Below are 17406 nucleotides of genomic sequence, written 5' to 3' on the forward strand. Positions count from 1 at the left end.
CACACCCTTTGGAAAAAAATAACTGAAATTAGTTGTTTCCTGTAACCATGAATAAGCTTCTTCCACCTCTCACCCAGAATTTTGGACCACTCTTCCTTTGCAAACTGCTTCAGGTCTCTCTTATTGGAAGGGGGCCATTTTCCAACAGCAATTTTAAGATTTTTCCATGGCTGTTGAATGGGATTTAGATTGAAACTCATTACTGGCCACTTCAGAACTCTCCAGCGCTTTGATGCCACCCATTTCTGGGTGCTTTTTGATGTATGTTTGGGGTCATTGTCCTGTTGGAAGACCCAAGATCTTGGATGCAAACCCAGCTTTCTGACACTGGGCTCTACAGTGTGACTCAAAATCCTTTAGTAATCCTCAAATTTTGTGATGCCTTGCACATATTCAAGGCACCCAGTGCCAGAGGCAGCAAAACAACCCCAAAACATTTATTGAACCTCCACCATATTTCACTGTAGGCACTGTGTTCTTTTCTTTGTAGGCCTCATTCCATCAGTAGAATCATGTGTTTACCAAAAAGCTCTATCTTGATCTCAACTGTCCACAAGACTTTTTCCAGAAGGATTTTGGCTTACTCAAGTACATTTTGGCAAACTGTAGTCTTGCTTTTTTATGTCTCTGTGTCAGCGGTGGGGTCCTCCTGGGTCATCTACCATAGCGTTTTACTTAATTTAAATGTCGACGTATAGTTTGCGCTGACACTGATGCTCCCTGAGCCTGCAAGACAGCTTGAATTTGTTTGGAACTTGTTTGGGGCTGCTTATCCACCCTCCGGACTGCCTTTCAGCCTTTCATCAATTTTTCTCTTCCGTCCATGCCCAGGGAGATTAGCTACAGGGCCATGGGTGGCAAATTTCTTGATAATGTTGCGCGATGTGGACAAATGCAAATCTAGATCTCTGGAGATGGACTTATAACATTGAAATTGTTGTTATTCTCCACAATTTTAGATCACAAGTCCTCAGACCGTTCTCTTCTCCTCTTTCTGTTGTCCATGCTTAGTGTGGCACACACAAACACACAGTATAAAAACTAAGTGAGCTTCTCTCCTTTTCATCTGGTTTTTAAATTGCCCACACCGGTTACTTGCCCCAAGTTAGTTTAAAGGAGCATCACATGCTTGAAACAATCTTATTTATCCACAATTTTGAAAGGGTGGCAATAATTTTGTCCAGCCCCTTTTTGAAGTTTTGTGTAACCTTATGTCCAATTTGCTTTTTTTTCCCTTTTTTTTTTTTTTTTTGTTTTTTGTTCAATACACACAAAGTGTTACTGCTATACTTTTCTGTGAGAAATACTTGATTTTCTGGAGAAATTCATGGGGTGCCAACAATTTCAGCCAAGACTGTATGTTGATTACTTCTATTGCCTAGCTTGTCAGAAGGAAGTCCTTTATGACTTGGAAAGCCTCACTATCGGCTCTTTAATGTGATGGATGGTTTTGCTAACCTATGGGAAAATTCTGCTCCACTTGCCTATTACATCGGCTAAAAACTTGGAATTAAAAATAGCAATGCAGTTTTCACTGTGTATAAACTTTTTTGATTATGTATGTTTTTGTGTTTGAAGCCCAGGTAACAAAGTCGCCTTTATGGGGACTGTATGGATGGGGTCTTGGAGCACAACAGAGGCAAATATCCAAGGAAGTCTCTCTCAACTGAGTTTAGTGTTTGTAGGAACCTTTAGGAACCCTCAGTACCATGTTTTATTCAATTATGTTACCCCATTCCCAGTGCCATCCTGGTTTCTAGCCCAAGTGTTATAGAACTTGTCTAAATGGGAGTGAGGATTAATGTGAATGGGCACTTTATCAGGACAGCCTCTCATTCACATTATTCCCACTGGTATCAACGTTGGTTAACTTTTATCCCTAGGCCTATTTGCGGGCTCACCTTCTCTGGCCTTATTGGAATGTCCCCAAACCCTTATAAAGTAAAATAGTGGGCCATTTCCTGTGAGCTTCAGAAATCCCAAATACATTCTTGCTCACCTGATGTCTTTGGTTGCACAGGCATGTAAACGAATAACCACTTTTGCAGTAGTAGACTTAATCCCAGATACTAGATAATTGTGAAAGTGATGTTCATGTGAAATCCGTGCCCTGTTAAGTAATAAAATAGCAAACCTAAGCAAAACTGCAACAACCAGCAAGCACAGTACCAATACCAAGCAATCACTATGAACTTAACTATTTAACCAGAACCACAAATATATACACAGTGTACATCAGTGGCAAGGCATATGTAGCAGTAGACTGTGTCAAGATCACAAGGCAGACAGCAGAAGGTCAGAACTGGGGAAATTAGGTCTACAGATCAAGAAACTGGTATGGGTGTCCAGAATTTAGCAAATCTCAGGGTTAGCTACTAAATATTCAGGCAACCATGTAATGCAACAGAAGCCCTTATAAAGTGAACCCATAGGTGCTATATACAGTGCTGCCCATAATTATTCATACCCCTGGCAAATTTTGACTTCGTTACTTTTTATTCAACCAGCAAATCATCTTTTGATGGGAAATTACATAGGTGTCTCCCAAAAGATAAGACGATGTACAAGAGGCATTATTGTGGGAAAAAAACATTTGTCAGCTTTTATTTACATTTGCGCAAAAAGTGTCCAATTCAAAATTATTCATACCTTTCACAAACTTTCACAGTCTCTGGGAAAATCCAAAGTTCTATACCATTCCAAATAGTCCAAGCTGTTCTAAAGCATCATAATTACCCTGATTAATTGGGAACAACTGTTTCAATCAACTCATCAGGTGAAAAAAGCAGCTCTCTGCTGTTGGTTTGGGGACAGTCTTGGCTAAGACAAAGGAGCTCAGTGAGGACCTGCGGCTGCACATTGTGGCTGCTCACAAGTGAGGAAAGGGCTACAAGGCCATTTCTAAATGTTTTCAAGTTCCAGTGGCTACAGTGCAAAGTATTATTAAAAAATACAAGATGTTCCGCACTGTGGAAAATCTGAGGACGTGGTCGGAAGCCAAAAGTGACACCTGTGCTGGCCACGAGGATGGTGAAATAGGTGAAAAAGAATCCAAGGATCACCACCAAGGCCGTCCTGGTGAGGCTGGTCACTGCTGGTGGCAATGTCTCAAGGCAGGAAATCCACACTGCTGTGTTCCACAGATGCAGACCAAGGAGGATGCCACTTCTCCAGATAAGCAACACAAATGCTCACTTGGCCGTTGCAAATGCACATTTGGACAAAGAAGACGACTTTTGGTCTTTTGTGTTATGGTCAGATGAATTGAATTGTTTGGTCACAATGATGTTTTCTTCATTTGGCGTAAAAAAAAAAAAAAAAAAAAGGAGAAGCCTTCAACCCAAAGAACACCATCCCCTTTGTCAAACATGGTGGTGGGAACCTAATGCTTTGGTGGTCTTTTTCAGCCAATGGACTAGGGAACCTAATCACAGTAAGGCCATCCACCTAAACTCACAGGCCGAACAAGGAGAGCGCTGATCAGAAATGCAGTCAAGAGGCCCATGGTGACTCTGGACAAGCTTCAGAGATCTACAGCTCAGGTGGGAGACTCTGTCCATATGACAACCATTAGTCATGCACTGTAAAAAGTTGGCCTTTATGGAAGAGTGGCAAGAAGAAAGGCATTGTTAACAGAAAGCATAAGAAGTCCCGTTTGCAGTTTGCCACAAGCCATGTGGGGGACACAGCAACCATGTGGAAGAAGGTGCTCTGGTCAGATGAGACCAAAATGGAACTTTTTGTCCAAAATGCAAAACGCTACGTGTGGCGGAAAACTAACACTGCACATCACTCTGAACACACCATCCCCACTGTCAAATATGGTGGTGGCAGCATCATGCTCTGGGGGTGCATCTCTTCAGCAGGGACAGGGAAGCTGGTCAGAGTTGATGGGAAGATGGATGGAGCCAAATACAGGGCAATCTTGGAAGAAAACCTCTTGGAGACTGCAAAAGACATGAGACTGGGGCGGAGGTTCACCTTCCAGCAGGACAACGACCCTAAACATAAAGCCAGGGCAACAATGGAATGATTTAAAACAAAACATATATGTGTTAGAATGGCCCAGTCAAAGTCCAGATCTAAATCCAATCGAAAATCTGTGGCAAGATCTGAAAACTGCTGTTCACAAATGCTGTCCATCTAATCTGACTGAGCTGGAGCTGTTTTGCAAAGAATGGGCAAGGATTTCAGTCTCTAGATGTGCAAAGCTGGTAGAGACATACCCTAAAAGACTGGCAGCTGTAATTGCAGCAAAAGGTGGTTCTACAAAGTATTGACTCAGGGGGCCAAATAATTACGCACACCTCACTTTGCAGTTATTGATTTGTAAAAAATGTTTGGAATCATGTATGATTTTCAATCCACTTCTCACGTGTACACCACTTTGTGTTGGTCTTTCACGTGGAATTCCAATAAAATTGATGCAGGTTTGTGGCAGTAATGTGACAAAATGTGGAAAACTTCAAGGGGGCTGAATACTTTTGCAACCCACTGTATATGTATATAATATATTTTTCACATTACATACCATACTATTTTCATTTTTTTTTCATATACTTATATACACACTTATAATTCCATTTTTTTAATCGTTTATACAATCAATACATTTTGGTATGTACTGAATAGTAACAATGTATTCAGGTTGAATACAGTTTGACAATCCATCACATGCCATACAATTCTCGGTTGAATAAAACATTAAATTTTTCTGCACAACCGATTATTTTCATTGAATTGCGTTAGTTGAACAGAAAAATTGTTGTGTGTGTGTGTGGCCACCTTCTGAAATCTATCAGCTGATCAGACTGCTCATATGCTTCTTTATGATTTCTGGTACACACAAGCAACACTATTGCCAAGCTGCTGCATGTTTCCATTGCCAGGAGTACGGCAGCAGTCTGCGCTGTCCCTCCCTGCATTCCTGTAGCAGGGTGACTGCACATTCTGCCAGCAGTCCAGCAGCTGTCAGCTGACAGAAATAGGAAAACTGCTGCTCACATTGCTGGTTGTATGAGGCATCCTAACGGGCACATAGCAACCGCATATGACATTCTGACTGGGGTAATGCAGTAGCCCCTATGAAAGGAACATGGCGATTGCACAGTGGTGTTCCATGTGATGACTGCATGAATGCCTTTTCAGAGCTAAATCATTGTACTGGGCCTCCTGGCAGAATAAAGTGCTGTCAGATTTTATGACATTTTTTCTTTTCTGACAGTTATTTGGATTGACAAATAGTGCCACCTTCTGACATCTTAATGCTTTGCATCACTGTCACATGTTTGCCATTCTATAAATATTATGTATGCACACACACACACCTCCCCCAGTGGTGTGTGTGCCTGTGTGAGGCTGGCACCTTATCCTTTGCCCTGTAATGATGATCTGTTCTGAAAATCATAAGAAGGCAGATGATGGTTATCTGAATATGCAAACCTTTGTAGTAAAATCATTTTGAATGTATTCATGTGTTTCGTTTTGAAACTGCCCTGATGTCTGCTGGAGAGGAACGCGTGCTGTTCTTTTATTGAGTGGTATGAGGATTTAAAGATGATCCTTTTTCCTTATGTCATTGTTTACGGACGTTCTTGTCTGGGGACAAAGCTTGTTCAGGTTCATTTAAGACATGTCTGTGTAGCAGCACCCTAACCTTTCATCATTAGGCAGCATACACTCCATTCTAGCACAGTTTCCATGGCAACCATCTGTCTCCCCTTTCATTGGCTGTCTCGTGCTTGCTATACAAATCTGGTAGGTTTAACTCCTCTATTAATATTGATGATTTCAAAAGCCAGCAGAGGTAGGATGCAGTTAACTTTAAGCAGAGCTCCCTCTGCATGATACGGACTGCTTGTGACTATCGTCAGGGCCTAAAGAAGAGCTTGATCAAGACTGGTGATGCATATACAATGAAGGGAAGCGCAATGCTGGAAAGAGGAAAAGCTTAAACCTTACATACAAGACGCTGCACATCTTCCTTCATTTCAACGAATGAGGATTGGTTGTGTTTTAGCTATGTTACACAGGGAACCCATACCGTTGAATTATTCTGTCCAAGTGAAATGTGACTTCTGGGAAAATCTTTATCTGAAGAATATGCAGCATTTACCCGCTTCTTCATCAGTATCAAGGAAACCTTGAATTCATGTGTGAAATTCGGCTTTATGTTTTGGACATTTATCAATGAGAGTCCATCTGCATGATGCTCTGTATGAGTGCTGATGGACAGCACAGCATCATGCAGAGTGCCAGCGAGACTTCGGAGGAGGCATGGGTTTTGGAAGCAGTAGCAAGGTGCAGTTTCATGCACAGCCCATTATTGGCTGGTTCTACCCAAAGCCAGGATTGTGACGCCACTGCTGCTAAGGAATTGTCTGATCGCGTGGTTCCACTTGTGATGTTCTCATCTTGTGAGGTACCATCGGAATCACTGATGGATGTAGAGCATCCTGAGGTGCAGGTAAAGGACGATGCCTTTCCAGTGGAGCAGCTAATGGATGTGGAACATTCTGATAAAGCATTGGAAGACGCACTACTCCCTAATAAAGATCAACCAATGGAGCCCACTGTCATTCCATATGAAATCCATAAGGATATTATTTTGGTTGACAAGCAGAGTGTAAATGTGTCCACAGGTTCTGCAAGCTTAGATGTTCCTGTGAGCAGTTTGTCTAGGACTCAGCTTCAGGGCATTAAATCTGTTTCCGTGCCAACGGCTGAGCAGGAAATGCCAGTCTACCCTCTAGAAAATGGGATTAGGCCGAGTAGGAGCGATTTCCTGATAAACTCAATAGACACTGTGTGTGAGAAGGAAGAAAAGTGTCATAAACTATGCACGGTAAGGACGGCTTGCTTAAATTGTCATTCTGTATATAAAAATGTGTTCTCCTTTATCGTCTGGCTTTATTAATCAGTGTACTGTATAGATGGATATGTGGTTTCTGTACAAGGTTTGTGGCAGTTAATCCCGTATCAGTACCATGGAGAGCTCTAAGTTCATTGCTGGACAGCTTCCTGAATGTGCTATTTTCAGAGCAGTCTGGAGTGTTATTCCCAGAAGTATGATTCCAAGTTTGCTCATCCTGCTGCAGTGTGTGATCCTTCTTAGGGTTTCCTTGTATTTTTATGTCATGGCCACAGTATACAGTAATAGAAGACTCCTACAGAGAAATGCAAGTCTGCATATTAATTACAAAGTGTGTGTATATATATATATATATATATATATTAGTGTGTGTTATATACACACACACACACGGCTTATAGTGTCATGGAATTTTTGTGTGGCAATATTTGTTGCTTTAGTATATCAAACTAACCATAATCTGAGTTCGTATTGCTATTTTTGTTCTTTTCACTGTACCAGACCATAAAGCTATTTTTTCCTTAGTCTTCCTTTTTAGACGTGTATGCTAGGCAGTGTTACATTCAGGTGACCGGTTTACAGCATTGCCCTGTGTCCTTAAAGTAAACTAGAGATGAAATTAATAAAAAAAATACATACCTGGGCCTTCCTCCAGCCTCATCCACCTGGATTGCTCCCACACCGCCGTCCTCCGCTGCCCGCAGCTACAGGAACCGGGTCCCCGCACTGCCGTCAGTCGGAGCCAGTCTAGCGTAAGAGATGTGCACTGTTTGCGTATCTCTCCAGCAGCCGCTGGAGAGATACGTAGAGGGCGCACATCTCCTGTGAGGCCATGCGAGATCCTGGCTGCATACACTATCCAATTGCACTCCCATGGCAAGAAGTGTTCTGCGGAAGTGCAGTTACAATCATTGTGAACTGCGCATGCGTAGCACACTCCTAGTCACGGGATCGCAATCGGCAGTTGCAGGTGGTCTGGACCACACATGCGGCATGGCCAGCTACTGAGCCAGTTGGGGATTTTATCAGGCCAGACTGCGGGAGAACGAAGGGGGTCAGAATCTGAGGGGTCTGAAGGGAAGCCCCAGGTAAATATTAAAGGACAACTTCAGTGAGAAGAATATGGAGGCTGCCATAGTTCCTTTTAAACAATACCAATTCAGTGTTCTCCCCAGAAATATTTTCCAGCCGGGTGGCATGGAAAAGTAGCCGGGTGGTGAAGTAAGGTCACAATGCTTGCTACTGGGTTGTCTGGCGATCAGCAAAGAGCTGGAAAATCCCCTGAAAAGCAGTCCAGTGTGAATGGGGCCTTAGTGCCATAGCCCCATCATCACATGTATGACTGTGACAATGACCAGACATCATTCACCACGCATGCTATGTACATGACTGTACACACACTAGGAGCAGGAGAACAGTGCCGACTAAAGCTGATCACACAGGCAGACACCAGGGGTGGTGAGAACCCCAGAGGGGAATTTAGCACAAATAAGGCTAACTTAATTTGTGAGCATACAAGTTAGATTTTCTTTATAATGCTTAGTGCATACAATGCAATTTTCATTCAGATTGGTGTTAAAATTGATTATTTCCGACAGGTCTGATCTGATTTTTGATTGTTTTTCTGATCGATTTTGTATAGAAGTGATCAGAACAACGAGTGGAAATCAGATTGGACCTGTCGGAAATAATCAAATTGACCGTTAATCTGACAGAAAATTGCATCGTTGTGTACTAAGCATAACAGCTGAGACAAGACAGCTAAACTAAACATTTAGCCATTCATGTGCAGATTGTGAAAGCTGGATGTTGCAACGATTTAACTGAACAATCAGAGAAAGACTTGGTAGTTTGTGATAGAGTGCAGGGACAGCAGTGTTAGATTACAAAGGAAGTATGTATGTAGTGAGACAGGAGCCAGAGTGAATGCCAAGTACCAGGCTCCTCTTGCAGCTGGCTGTAAACTGCTTATTTATCTATCATGACATCTTTTGCAGTGTTTAATGGGGTATATTTCGAAAGTGTTGTGAAATTCTTAATGCTTGAACTAATTTAGAGTAAATAAACTTTTTGATGTGTTAAGGAGTCCACGCTTTAAAGCTTATTTGATGAATGAAAGGGGGTAGGGGGCCTTGTGCTTCTGCACTGATAAGGAGAGGAGGAGGGGAGCTATTGCCCACTGCAGTGGCCGGGGAGATAAATGATTTACCAGAAGGAATAGAGCCATGCAATTCAAGACCTCTCTGCTCCTTCTGTGTAGTACGGCCGCTCACCAGCTCCTTCATAGTTCCCGCAGTTCCGGCTCATCCGCGCTGTGCTCAGTTCTTGTGCTTTCCCCGCCCCTCCACCACGCTGATAGGAAGGAGGGGAGGAGGAGAGGGGGAAGGCTGCAAACTGCTCTGACAGACTCCAGTGCTGCTGTGTTAACGTGAACATCCAAAAGTTTCAGCCTTGCAAAAGGCTATGTAAATAATCCGGGTGGTCAAATGAATCACCTGGGCGGCCAATTAATTCACCCGGGCGGCGCGCCCACTTGAAAGGCTCTGGGGAGATCACTGCAATTGCCTGGCAGCTCTGCTGGTCTATTTTGGCTGCAGAAGTGTCTGACTCACACCAGAAACAAGCATGTAGTTAATCTTTTCAGATCTGACAATCATTTCAGAAACCTTTATCTGCTGCATGCTTGAGGGTCTATGGCTAAAAGTATTAGAGGCAGAGGTTCAGCAGCACAGCCAGGCAAGTGGTATTGTTTAAAAGGAAATAAATATGGCAGCTTCCATATCCCTCTCACTTTAGTTGTGCTTTAAAGTACATCTAAACTGATAAAGGTATGGAGGTTGCCATATTGCCATATTTATATCTTCCTGACCAATACCAGTACCAGGCTCAGCAGGACAACCAGACAATCTGCGTTTAAAAGGAAATAAATGTCATCCTCCATATCACTCTCAGCTTCTCCAAAGTTCCCTTGTGTCTAGTGGACCCCACCCTCCCCTATACAGTTTCCTAGTGTTCAGTGCTTTCCCCTACCTCCCCATATGACTTAAATGGTGTTCTAAGGCTTGACCTCCAATATAGCTTCCCTGCTGGTCAGAGTGGGTCAAACATAATGCAAAGTGGGGAAAACACTTGAGGGCCAATTTGGCCTGTGGGCCGGAGTTTGACATGTATCCTCTAGAATGAATATGCAGCTCAAGAGTTCCCATTTCGCTTATTGCATGCCTGTTGCAGTTATGTAACCAAGAAACTTCTGAAGCCTGCCATACGATTGACCATATCAAAGTGCATGTAGATGGAGAAGAGGAGGGGACCGAGGACAGAGCCTTGAGGTACCCCTACAGACAGAGGATGTGAAGAGGAGGCCTGATCTGAATAGGAAACAGTGAAAGACCTTCCAGACAGGTAGGAAGATATCCAGGAGAGAGAGAGGTCCTTTATTCCTATAGATGAAAGGATCTGTAGGAGTAGAGTGTGGTCGACAGTGTCGAATGCTGATGACAGATCTAGAAGGATGAGTATGGAATAATAGCCTTTGGATTTAGCTGTGAGGAGATCATTAGCTACTTTGGTGAGTGCTGTTTCTGTGGAGTGGTTTGGCCGGAAGCCAGATTGGAACTGATCGAGCAAGGAATTTGCAGATAAATACTGACTTAGTTCAGCATGGATGTGGCGTTCAAGTAATTTAGATGCAAATGGAAGAAGTGACACTGGGCGGTAGTTAGCAAGTTCGGTGGGGTCTAGAGATGGTTTTTTAAGTAGTGGTGTTACAACAGCCCTCTTGAGTGACGATGGAAAAATTCCGGAGGAGAGGGATAGGTTAAACAGCGATGTTAGGGCAGGGATGAGGGATGTGGATAGCTGTGGAATGAGATGTGATGGGATAGGATCCAAAGAACAGGTGGTTAGATGGGATTTGGAGATAAGGGAAGAGAGCGAATGTTCAGAGAGTGGAGAGAAACTGGAAAGAGAGCAGTCAACAAGAGGAGTGGAGATGGAGTTTGATGTCTGCGTGGAAAACACACTACGGATTTTTGCAATTTTATCTGTAAAGTATGTTGCAAATTTTTCAGCTGATAAGCATGAAGAAGGAGGAGGAGGGGGTGGACGGAGAAGGGAGTTGAAAGTACTGAACAGGCGCTTTGGATTGTGCAAGTGGGAGGATATGAGGGAGGAGAAGTATTAACCACTTTACCCCCGCGCGTACGTATTTCTCCGCCCCTTTTTCCATCCTTTAACAACCAGGGACGGAGAAACACGTACTTTCCGCGTTCCCGACGCTGCCCGCGCTCCCGCTCGTAAACACGCCGCCCGCCGCTAGTAAACACGCCGCCGCCCGCTCGCCCAGAGATCAATGAACGGGAAAATCCATTCCCGTTCGTTGATCTAAGCCCCGCAATGATCAGCTGCTCTCCTATGGGCAGCGCGATCATTGTGAGAAAAAACTCACGTGTCCAGCCTCCTTATACTTCCTCCAAGCTTCCGGAAGGAAGCTTGGAGGTCGCATTAAAACAAAAAGTTACTGTGGCCATCTTGTGGCCAAATAGTAAACTACACCCTACACATTTTTCACATACAAATAAATGACTTTTACACATAAAATTAACTCATTACCTCCCACACTCCCCATTTTTTTTTTTTTTTGTAATTAAAAAAAATTTAAAAAATTAAAAAATTTACAATAAAAAAAAAAATACATAAATTTTCCCATTAAAACACATTTAGAAAAAAATAATTCTTGGCATAATGTCCCACCTAAAGAAAGCCTAATTGGTGGCGGAAAAAACAAGATATAGTTCATTTCATTGCGATAAGTAATGATAAAGTTATAGACAAATGAATGGAAGGAGCGCTGAAAGGTGAAAATTGCTCTGGTGCTCAGGGGGTAAAACCCCTCAGTGGTGAAGTGGTTAAGTGATAAAAATGCTAATCCTGCATTCAAAACTTTTTCTGCTGTTATGGTTTGGAGTTATCACATACCTTAGGAGCACTGGCTCTTTAAGTGCCATTGCCAAACAGTTGCATGCTGGGGGTCTTTTTATCTATAATCTATTCCTCCTCTTCCCTTAAAGAGACACTGAAGCGAAAAAAAAATGATATTATGATTTGTATGTGTAGCACAGCTAAGAAATAAAACATTAAGATCAGATACATCAGTCTAATTGTTTTCAGTACAGAAGAGTTGAGAAACTCCAGTTGTCATCTCTATGCAAACAAGCCATTAAGCTCTCCGACTAAGTTAGTCCTGGAGAGGGCTGTTATCTGACTTTTATTATCTCAACTGTTCCTGGACTATTTACTTTTCCTCTGCTAGAGGAGAGGTCATTACTTCACAGACTGCTCTGAAAGACTCATTTTGAATGCTGAGTGTTGTGTAATCTGCACATATTATAGAATGATGCAATGTTAGAAAAAACACTATATACCTGAAAATAAAAGTATGAGAATATTTTCTTTGCTGCTAATCTTCTAGTAATTATTCATAGTACACAACCAATTCACTATATCATATATTTTTTTTCGCTTCAGTGTCTCTTTAAGTTCCCCCTCCTTCTAATGACATGAGACAGTGCACTTTCCTAGTATAGACCTCAGTGGGAGTGTCTGAAGACTCTGGGAGGAGGGTAGGTAATGAATACACAATTAGCAAGAGGAGAAGAAGTGAGGGAAGAAATGTTAGGTCAAATGTAACCAAGATGGAAACTGCCTAGAATAGGATTCTCTGCTTTTCCTTTATAAAATTCTGAGGAATCAACGTGGACAGTGCAATACATCTGTTATGTAAGTAGATCTAGTATTTATCTACGTATATGTGTATTTTATTTCTAGGTTAGCATGGGTGTCACTTGTTCTTTAAGTGAAAAGACAATATACTCTGTACAGCACCGCGGAAGATGTCAGCGCTATGTAAATCTTACAGAATAATAATATCCCTTTCACTTCAAGTGCCCTTTAATCTCCTATACCCAATATCATTTTCAATAAGAAAAAGTGTTTTTGTCAAATACTTGATCCAGATATACTGTATAGAACATGTGATTAGTTAGTGACTGATGTGTTGCTTGTTTTATTTTCCTGGATTGGATTGATGTCATGGAAGTTATTTTAAATAGTAGCATCCTAATGCCCAATATCTAATCCAGCAAGAAACAAATAGTTTTATATTTGCTTAAAGGACTTCCGAGGCGAGGACTACATCTGTTTACTCACCTGGGACTTCTTCCAGCCCCTAGCAGCCGTTTCAGTCCCTTATCGCAGCCCTGGTCCTCCTTGGTGTCCCGCTGGCCGCCCGTAATGATCGGCGACCCGCCGGTAGGTCATCTCTTCGGTGCTTGCGCAGGCACTCGTGCCAGTGTGTCCACCTCATCTGGCACCTACTGCACCAGCGCAGAAGACATGACCCACTGGCGGGTCGCCGATCATTACGAGCAGCCAGCAGAACACAGAGGAGCACTGGGGCTGCGACAAGGGAATGAAGCGGCTGGAAGAAGCCCCAGGTGAGTAAACCTAGATTGTCTTGGAAGTCCTTTAAGTGTACCAGTAATGGTGAACTATAAATCAAGCAGGGACCACAATGTTGACATCTTTGTAGTTAAGTCCACCAGATCAGGACATGGGCACTAGACAAATCCCACCTCATGGGACAATGCCCACCTCACATGACAATGTCCCGACCTATATATTTGACCACATGCTACACAGAATGTGGCAGAGAGAGTACAACAGGTTCCTTGGGTAGGAGGCTTGTGTGTCTCTATGGTTACGGATATTTAGTATGCTGTCCACAGGTTCGGTCTAATGGAGCAATTTTGGAGGTGGATATTATGGATTTACACACCAAATTGTTTTCTAGTTACGAGCAGTATGGTCATTTTTTTTCTTTTCTCCCCTCAGTCAGTAATGTTGGATTTATTTTTCACCTTTCTTTCTTAAATTTTTCTGCCACCTTGTCTTTCTCTGATTTAATTTCTGGTTAATGTCTGGTAAATGAAGCTCGGACAGATGAAGTAATAACGATAGTGGTAATCTTGAAGCTTGCTTTTACAAGCCCATAATTGCAAAAATAACAGTAATATACCTTGATGACATACATATTAAAAAAGTTCAGTCCCTAACTATTTATGTAATATTTTTTTGTCTTTTTTTATATATACAAATGTTTTATTTGGGTAACTATGGGAAAGCGGGGGAGGTAAGGGGCACATTTTAAGAGTACTTTCTCACTAGGTCCGAGAACGTATCCGTGGCTCCATTTTTTAAAAACCCGATGAAAACTGGAGCCATGGATCTGTCTGCGTTTGCGGGAACCCGTTTACAAAACCGGAACGGAAGATCCGGATTGTATATGTGTGTATTTTTATTTAAAAAAAAAAAAATGTATGTAGGTGTAATTTTACTATTTGGCCACAAGATGTCCTCACACTTTTTTTTTTCCTGTGCATACGGCTAGTATGTGAACAGGAAGTAACTTGTGTATATGTTACTTCGCTACAGTGACCGAAGGCATCTCATTGATGCCGACGATCAGTGACACGGGGACTTCGTTCTGCGAACTGCGTTCCCATTCTCTGATGTCCCCACTAACCGATGTCGACGAGAACGTGTGCGGCAGCCATTTGCTGCAATAAACTAATATGTATACTTCCCTGGGCAGGAACTGAAGTCCTGCAGAATGTAGATATACCATCTAAAAATAATTAAGTTGCTAAAGGGAACCTGGAGCGAGAGTTGTATGGATGCTGCCATGTTTATTTCCTTTTAAGCAATACCAGTTGTCTGGCTATCCTGCTGATTCTTTGCCTAACGCAGGTGACACACTAGGTTTTTTCTGTATGCATTTTCTGCACACCATGTGTTATGCAGAAAAACGTTCACGTTTTTTCACAGCAGCTAATGTAATAGAGAAAACAGGCAGAAAATGGGCAGACTTTTCTTGCTAGGCGTCCATTTTTTTTCTGCGTGCGAAAAATGCATCAAGTGTGAATTAGCCTATTGATTAACATGAGTTTAAATTATGGTCTTTTTTTCTGTGCAGAAAACTCACAGAAAAAACAGTCCAGTGTGTTACCTGCCTAATACATTTGGCCATAGACCCTGATCAATTATGCAGAAGATCAGGTGTTTCTATCCTTGTCAGATCTGACAAGATTAGCTGCATGCTTGTTGCTGGTGTCATTCAGACGCTACTGCAGCCAGACAACTAGTGTAGTTTAAAAATAAATAAATATGGCAGCCTCCATATACTTCTCACCTCAGGTTCCCTTTAAGGGTGGCATTATTACTAAGAAAGCATAAATATTATAAACGGCATGTATTCTATTTTTCCAAAAATACCTCTCCAAACATTGTCTTCATAGATGTATAATAAATCCAGCAATCAAAAATGCCTTGCTGTACGTCACTGCAGGGAAGTCATTATTTATGAGCTGTCTGGGTTGTTACCCTGCTTGTCAGACAGTAATGAATTTGGTTGTTGGATTTCTGAAGCTCTGTTCCCTTGTGATTGAAGTACAACAGCAATTCTGTTGCATATTTTATGATGATAAAAAAAATCAGGTGTATGTATACACATATCCTTTCCACTTCTGCTTGTATTTCTCACAGTAAATACAGACCTTTTTGTGGCCCAGCAGTTTATTCATGTAACCTGAAGAAGTTAGGCATTGCAAATTGGGTGCAATTTTAAAAGGTTTATAGCCAGTGCCAATTTAGAATTCAACAAATAAGTTAGATCTTCCAGTACAATTCTCAGTATAACATTATAGGTGGCTCTAAATGTCAGGGTTAGTAAAGCGGACATAATCATACTACATATTGAGCAATAGGACATAGAATAGATGCTAACGTTAATTTGTTAAACAGACATTCATTGGAACTGACTGGACATGTCTGTTTTCTGTTTCTGTTTTCAACATTTCAGCTAGCTATCTGACATTTTTTGTAGTAAGGTCATCACCAGTAGCTTTTATAAGCTCTCATTGCATGCTTGATGTCTTAAGGTGGCCACACACCATACAGTTTTTTTTAAATATCTGTTCAATTCAAGAATAGCAATCAATTTTTCTGTAAAATATGACCAATGTACCCCGCACATAGGTTACATTTTTCTCCAATTGTAATAAAATGATTGGAAACTCTGAGAGCGTTCAGGCCAGTGCGCAAACGCGGCACGTGGGCGGACTTAAGACAGCACAGGAGGACGGGTGCAGGGGGTGGACGTGTGTGCACGCGTTGCAGCAAGCATGCGCGTCGCGACCGGAGTTGTGTGGGCGCGTATGCGTAGTGTACGTGTAGCGGCCTTGTGCATGCATGCTGACCATGCGGGCGATGTTGCGTTGATGGATGGCAAACGCCCCCCGTTTGCCATCCATCAACGCAGCATCGTTAAGGGGGAGGGGGAAGGTGGTTGTGAGGGGCGCAGCGGCCAAGGCCTAGCGCCCATTATTGTAACGGGCCTAGTACATTAATACTAGGTCTAGTACATTAATAAATTGACAATCTACCACACACCATTCAATTTTCATTAAAATCGGTCAGAAAAATCCACCATTCCTGATCAACTTTTATTAAATAAAAACTGGAAATTCAATTGGATTTCTTGCTCGAATAAAAATAACTTTCAATCTTTTTTTATCGAATTGCCGTAAAATCGGATAATTTTATTGTATGGTTTGTGGTCACTTTTAGTTGTTCAATTAAAGTGAACCTGAAGTGACATGAGATAAACATGTACCGTACTACTAAGACATTTTGTGAAAGTCCCTTTCTGTTATCCAGTACAGGAAGAAATAAAGGACACTTGAACAGAGAGGGCCATGAAGGATGCCATATTTATTTCGTTTTTAAAGGAAACCCGAGGTGAATGATATGGAGGCTGCCATATTTATTTCCTTGTAAACCATGCCAATTGCCTGTTGATCTTCTGGCAAGTAGTGTAGGAGTCAAAACCCTGGAACAAGCATATGTCTGATCCAGAAACACCTGAGGCAGAGTACCTGCTCTGCATATGCTTGTTCAGGGTCTATGGCTACATGTATTAGAGAAACAGGATCAGGACTGCCAGGAAACTGGTATTGTTTAAAAGGAAATAAATATGACAGCCCCATATCACTCCCACTTCGGGTTCCCTTTAATAATGCACATTTCCTGGCAATCCTGCTGATTCACCGTTTCTAATACTTTTAGCCATATACCCTGTCTATGAAGTCTGAGTGGATTAGCTGCATACTTTTTCAGGTGTGTCATTCAGATACTACTGCAGCCAAATAGATCAGCAGGACTACCCAGCAACTATTGATTAAAAGGAAAACAAAAATAAAGCAACCTCCATATACCTCCCGGCTCAGGTATACTTGAAAAAGCATGAATTGTCATCAATGCAAGAGAGCTTTTCTGAACTTGTCGACATTTTGTCTAAATCAATCCTGTTTTCTGAAGAGAAATTAAAAACTTAAAGAACACCTGAAGCGGGAAGGATATGGAGGCTGACATACTGGAGGCTGACATACTGGAGGCCTGATAGGTTATTTCCCCAATCA

At 42.1% G+C, this 17406-nt stretch overlaps 1 protein-coding gene across 4 annotated transcripts in view; it reads left to right on the forward strand.

Moving 5' to 3' along the window:
* Nucleotides 1–17406, forward strand: part of TSPOAP1 (TSPO associated protein 1) — a 259480-nt gene that overhangs the window by 61614 nt on the left and 180460 nt on the right. The window contains exon 1 of one of the 4 annotated variants that reach the window (XM_068270049.1): nt 5796–6844. The exons of the other annotated variants lie outside the window; for them this stretch is intronic. Coding sequence (XP_068126150.1) covers nt 6206–6844 — 639 coding nt within the window. The 5' untranslated portion in view covers nt 5796–6205. Of the gene's footprint in view, nt 1–5795; nt 6845–17406 lie in introns of those variants that run through there. 4 annotated transcript variants of the gene reach the window in all.

This window comes from Hyperolius riggenbachi, chromosome 2 (assembly GCF_040937935.1).
Source record: "Hyperolius riggenbachi isolate aHypRig1 chromosome 2, aHypRig1.pri, whole genome shotgun sequence".
In the NCBI taxonomy this organism is placed as follows: domain Eukaryota; kingdom Metazoa; phylum Chordata; class Amphibia; order Anura; family Hyperoliidae; genus Hyperolius; species Hyperolius riggenbachi.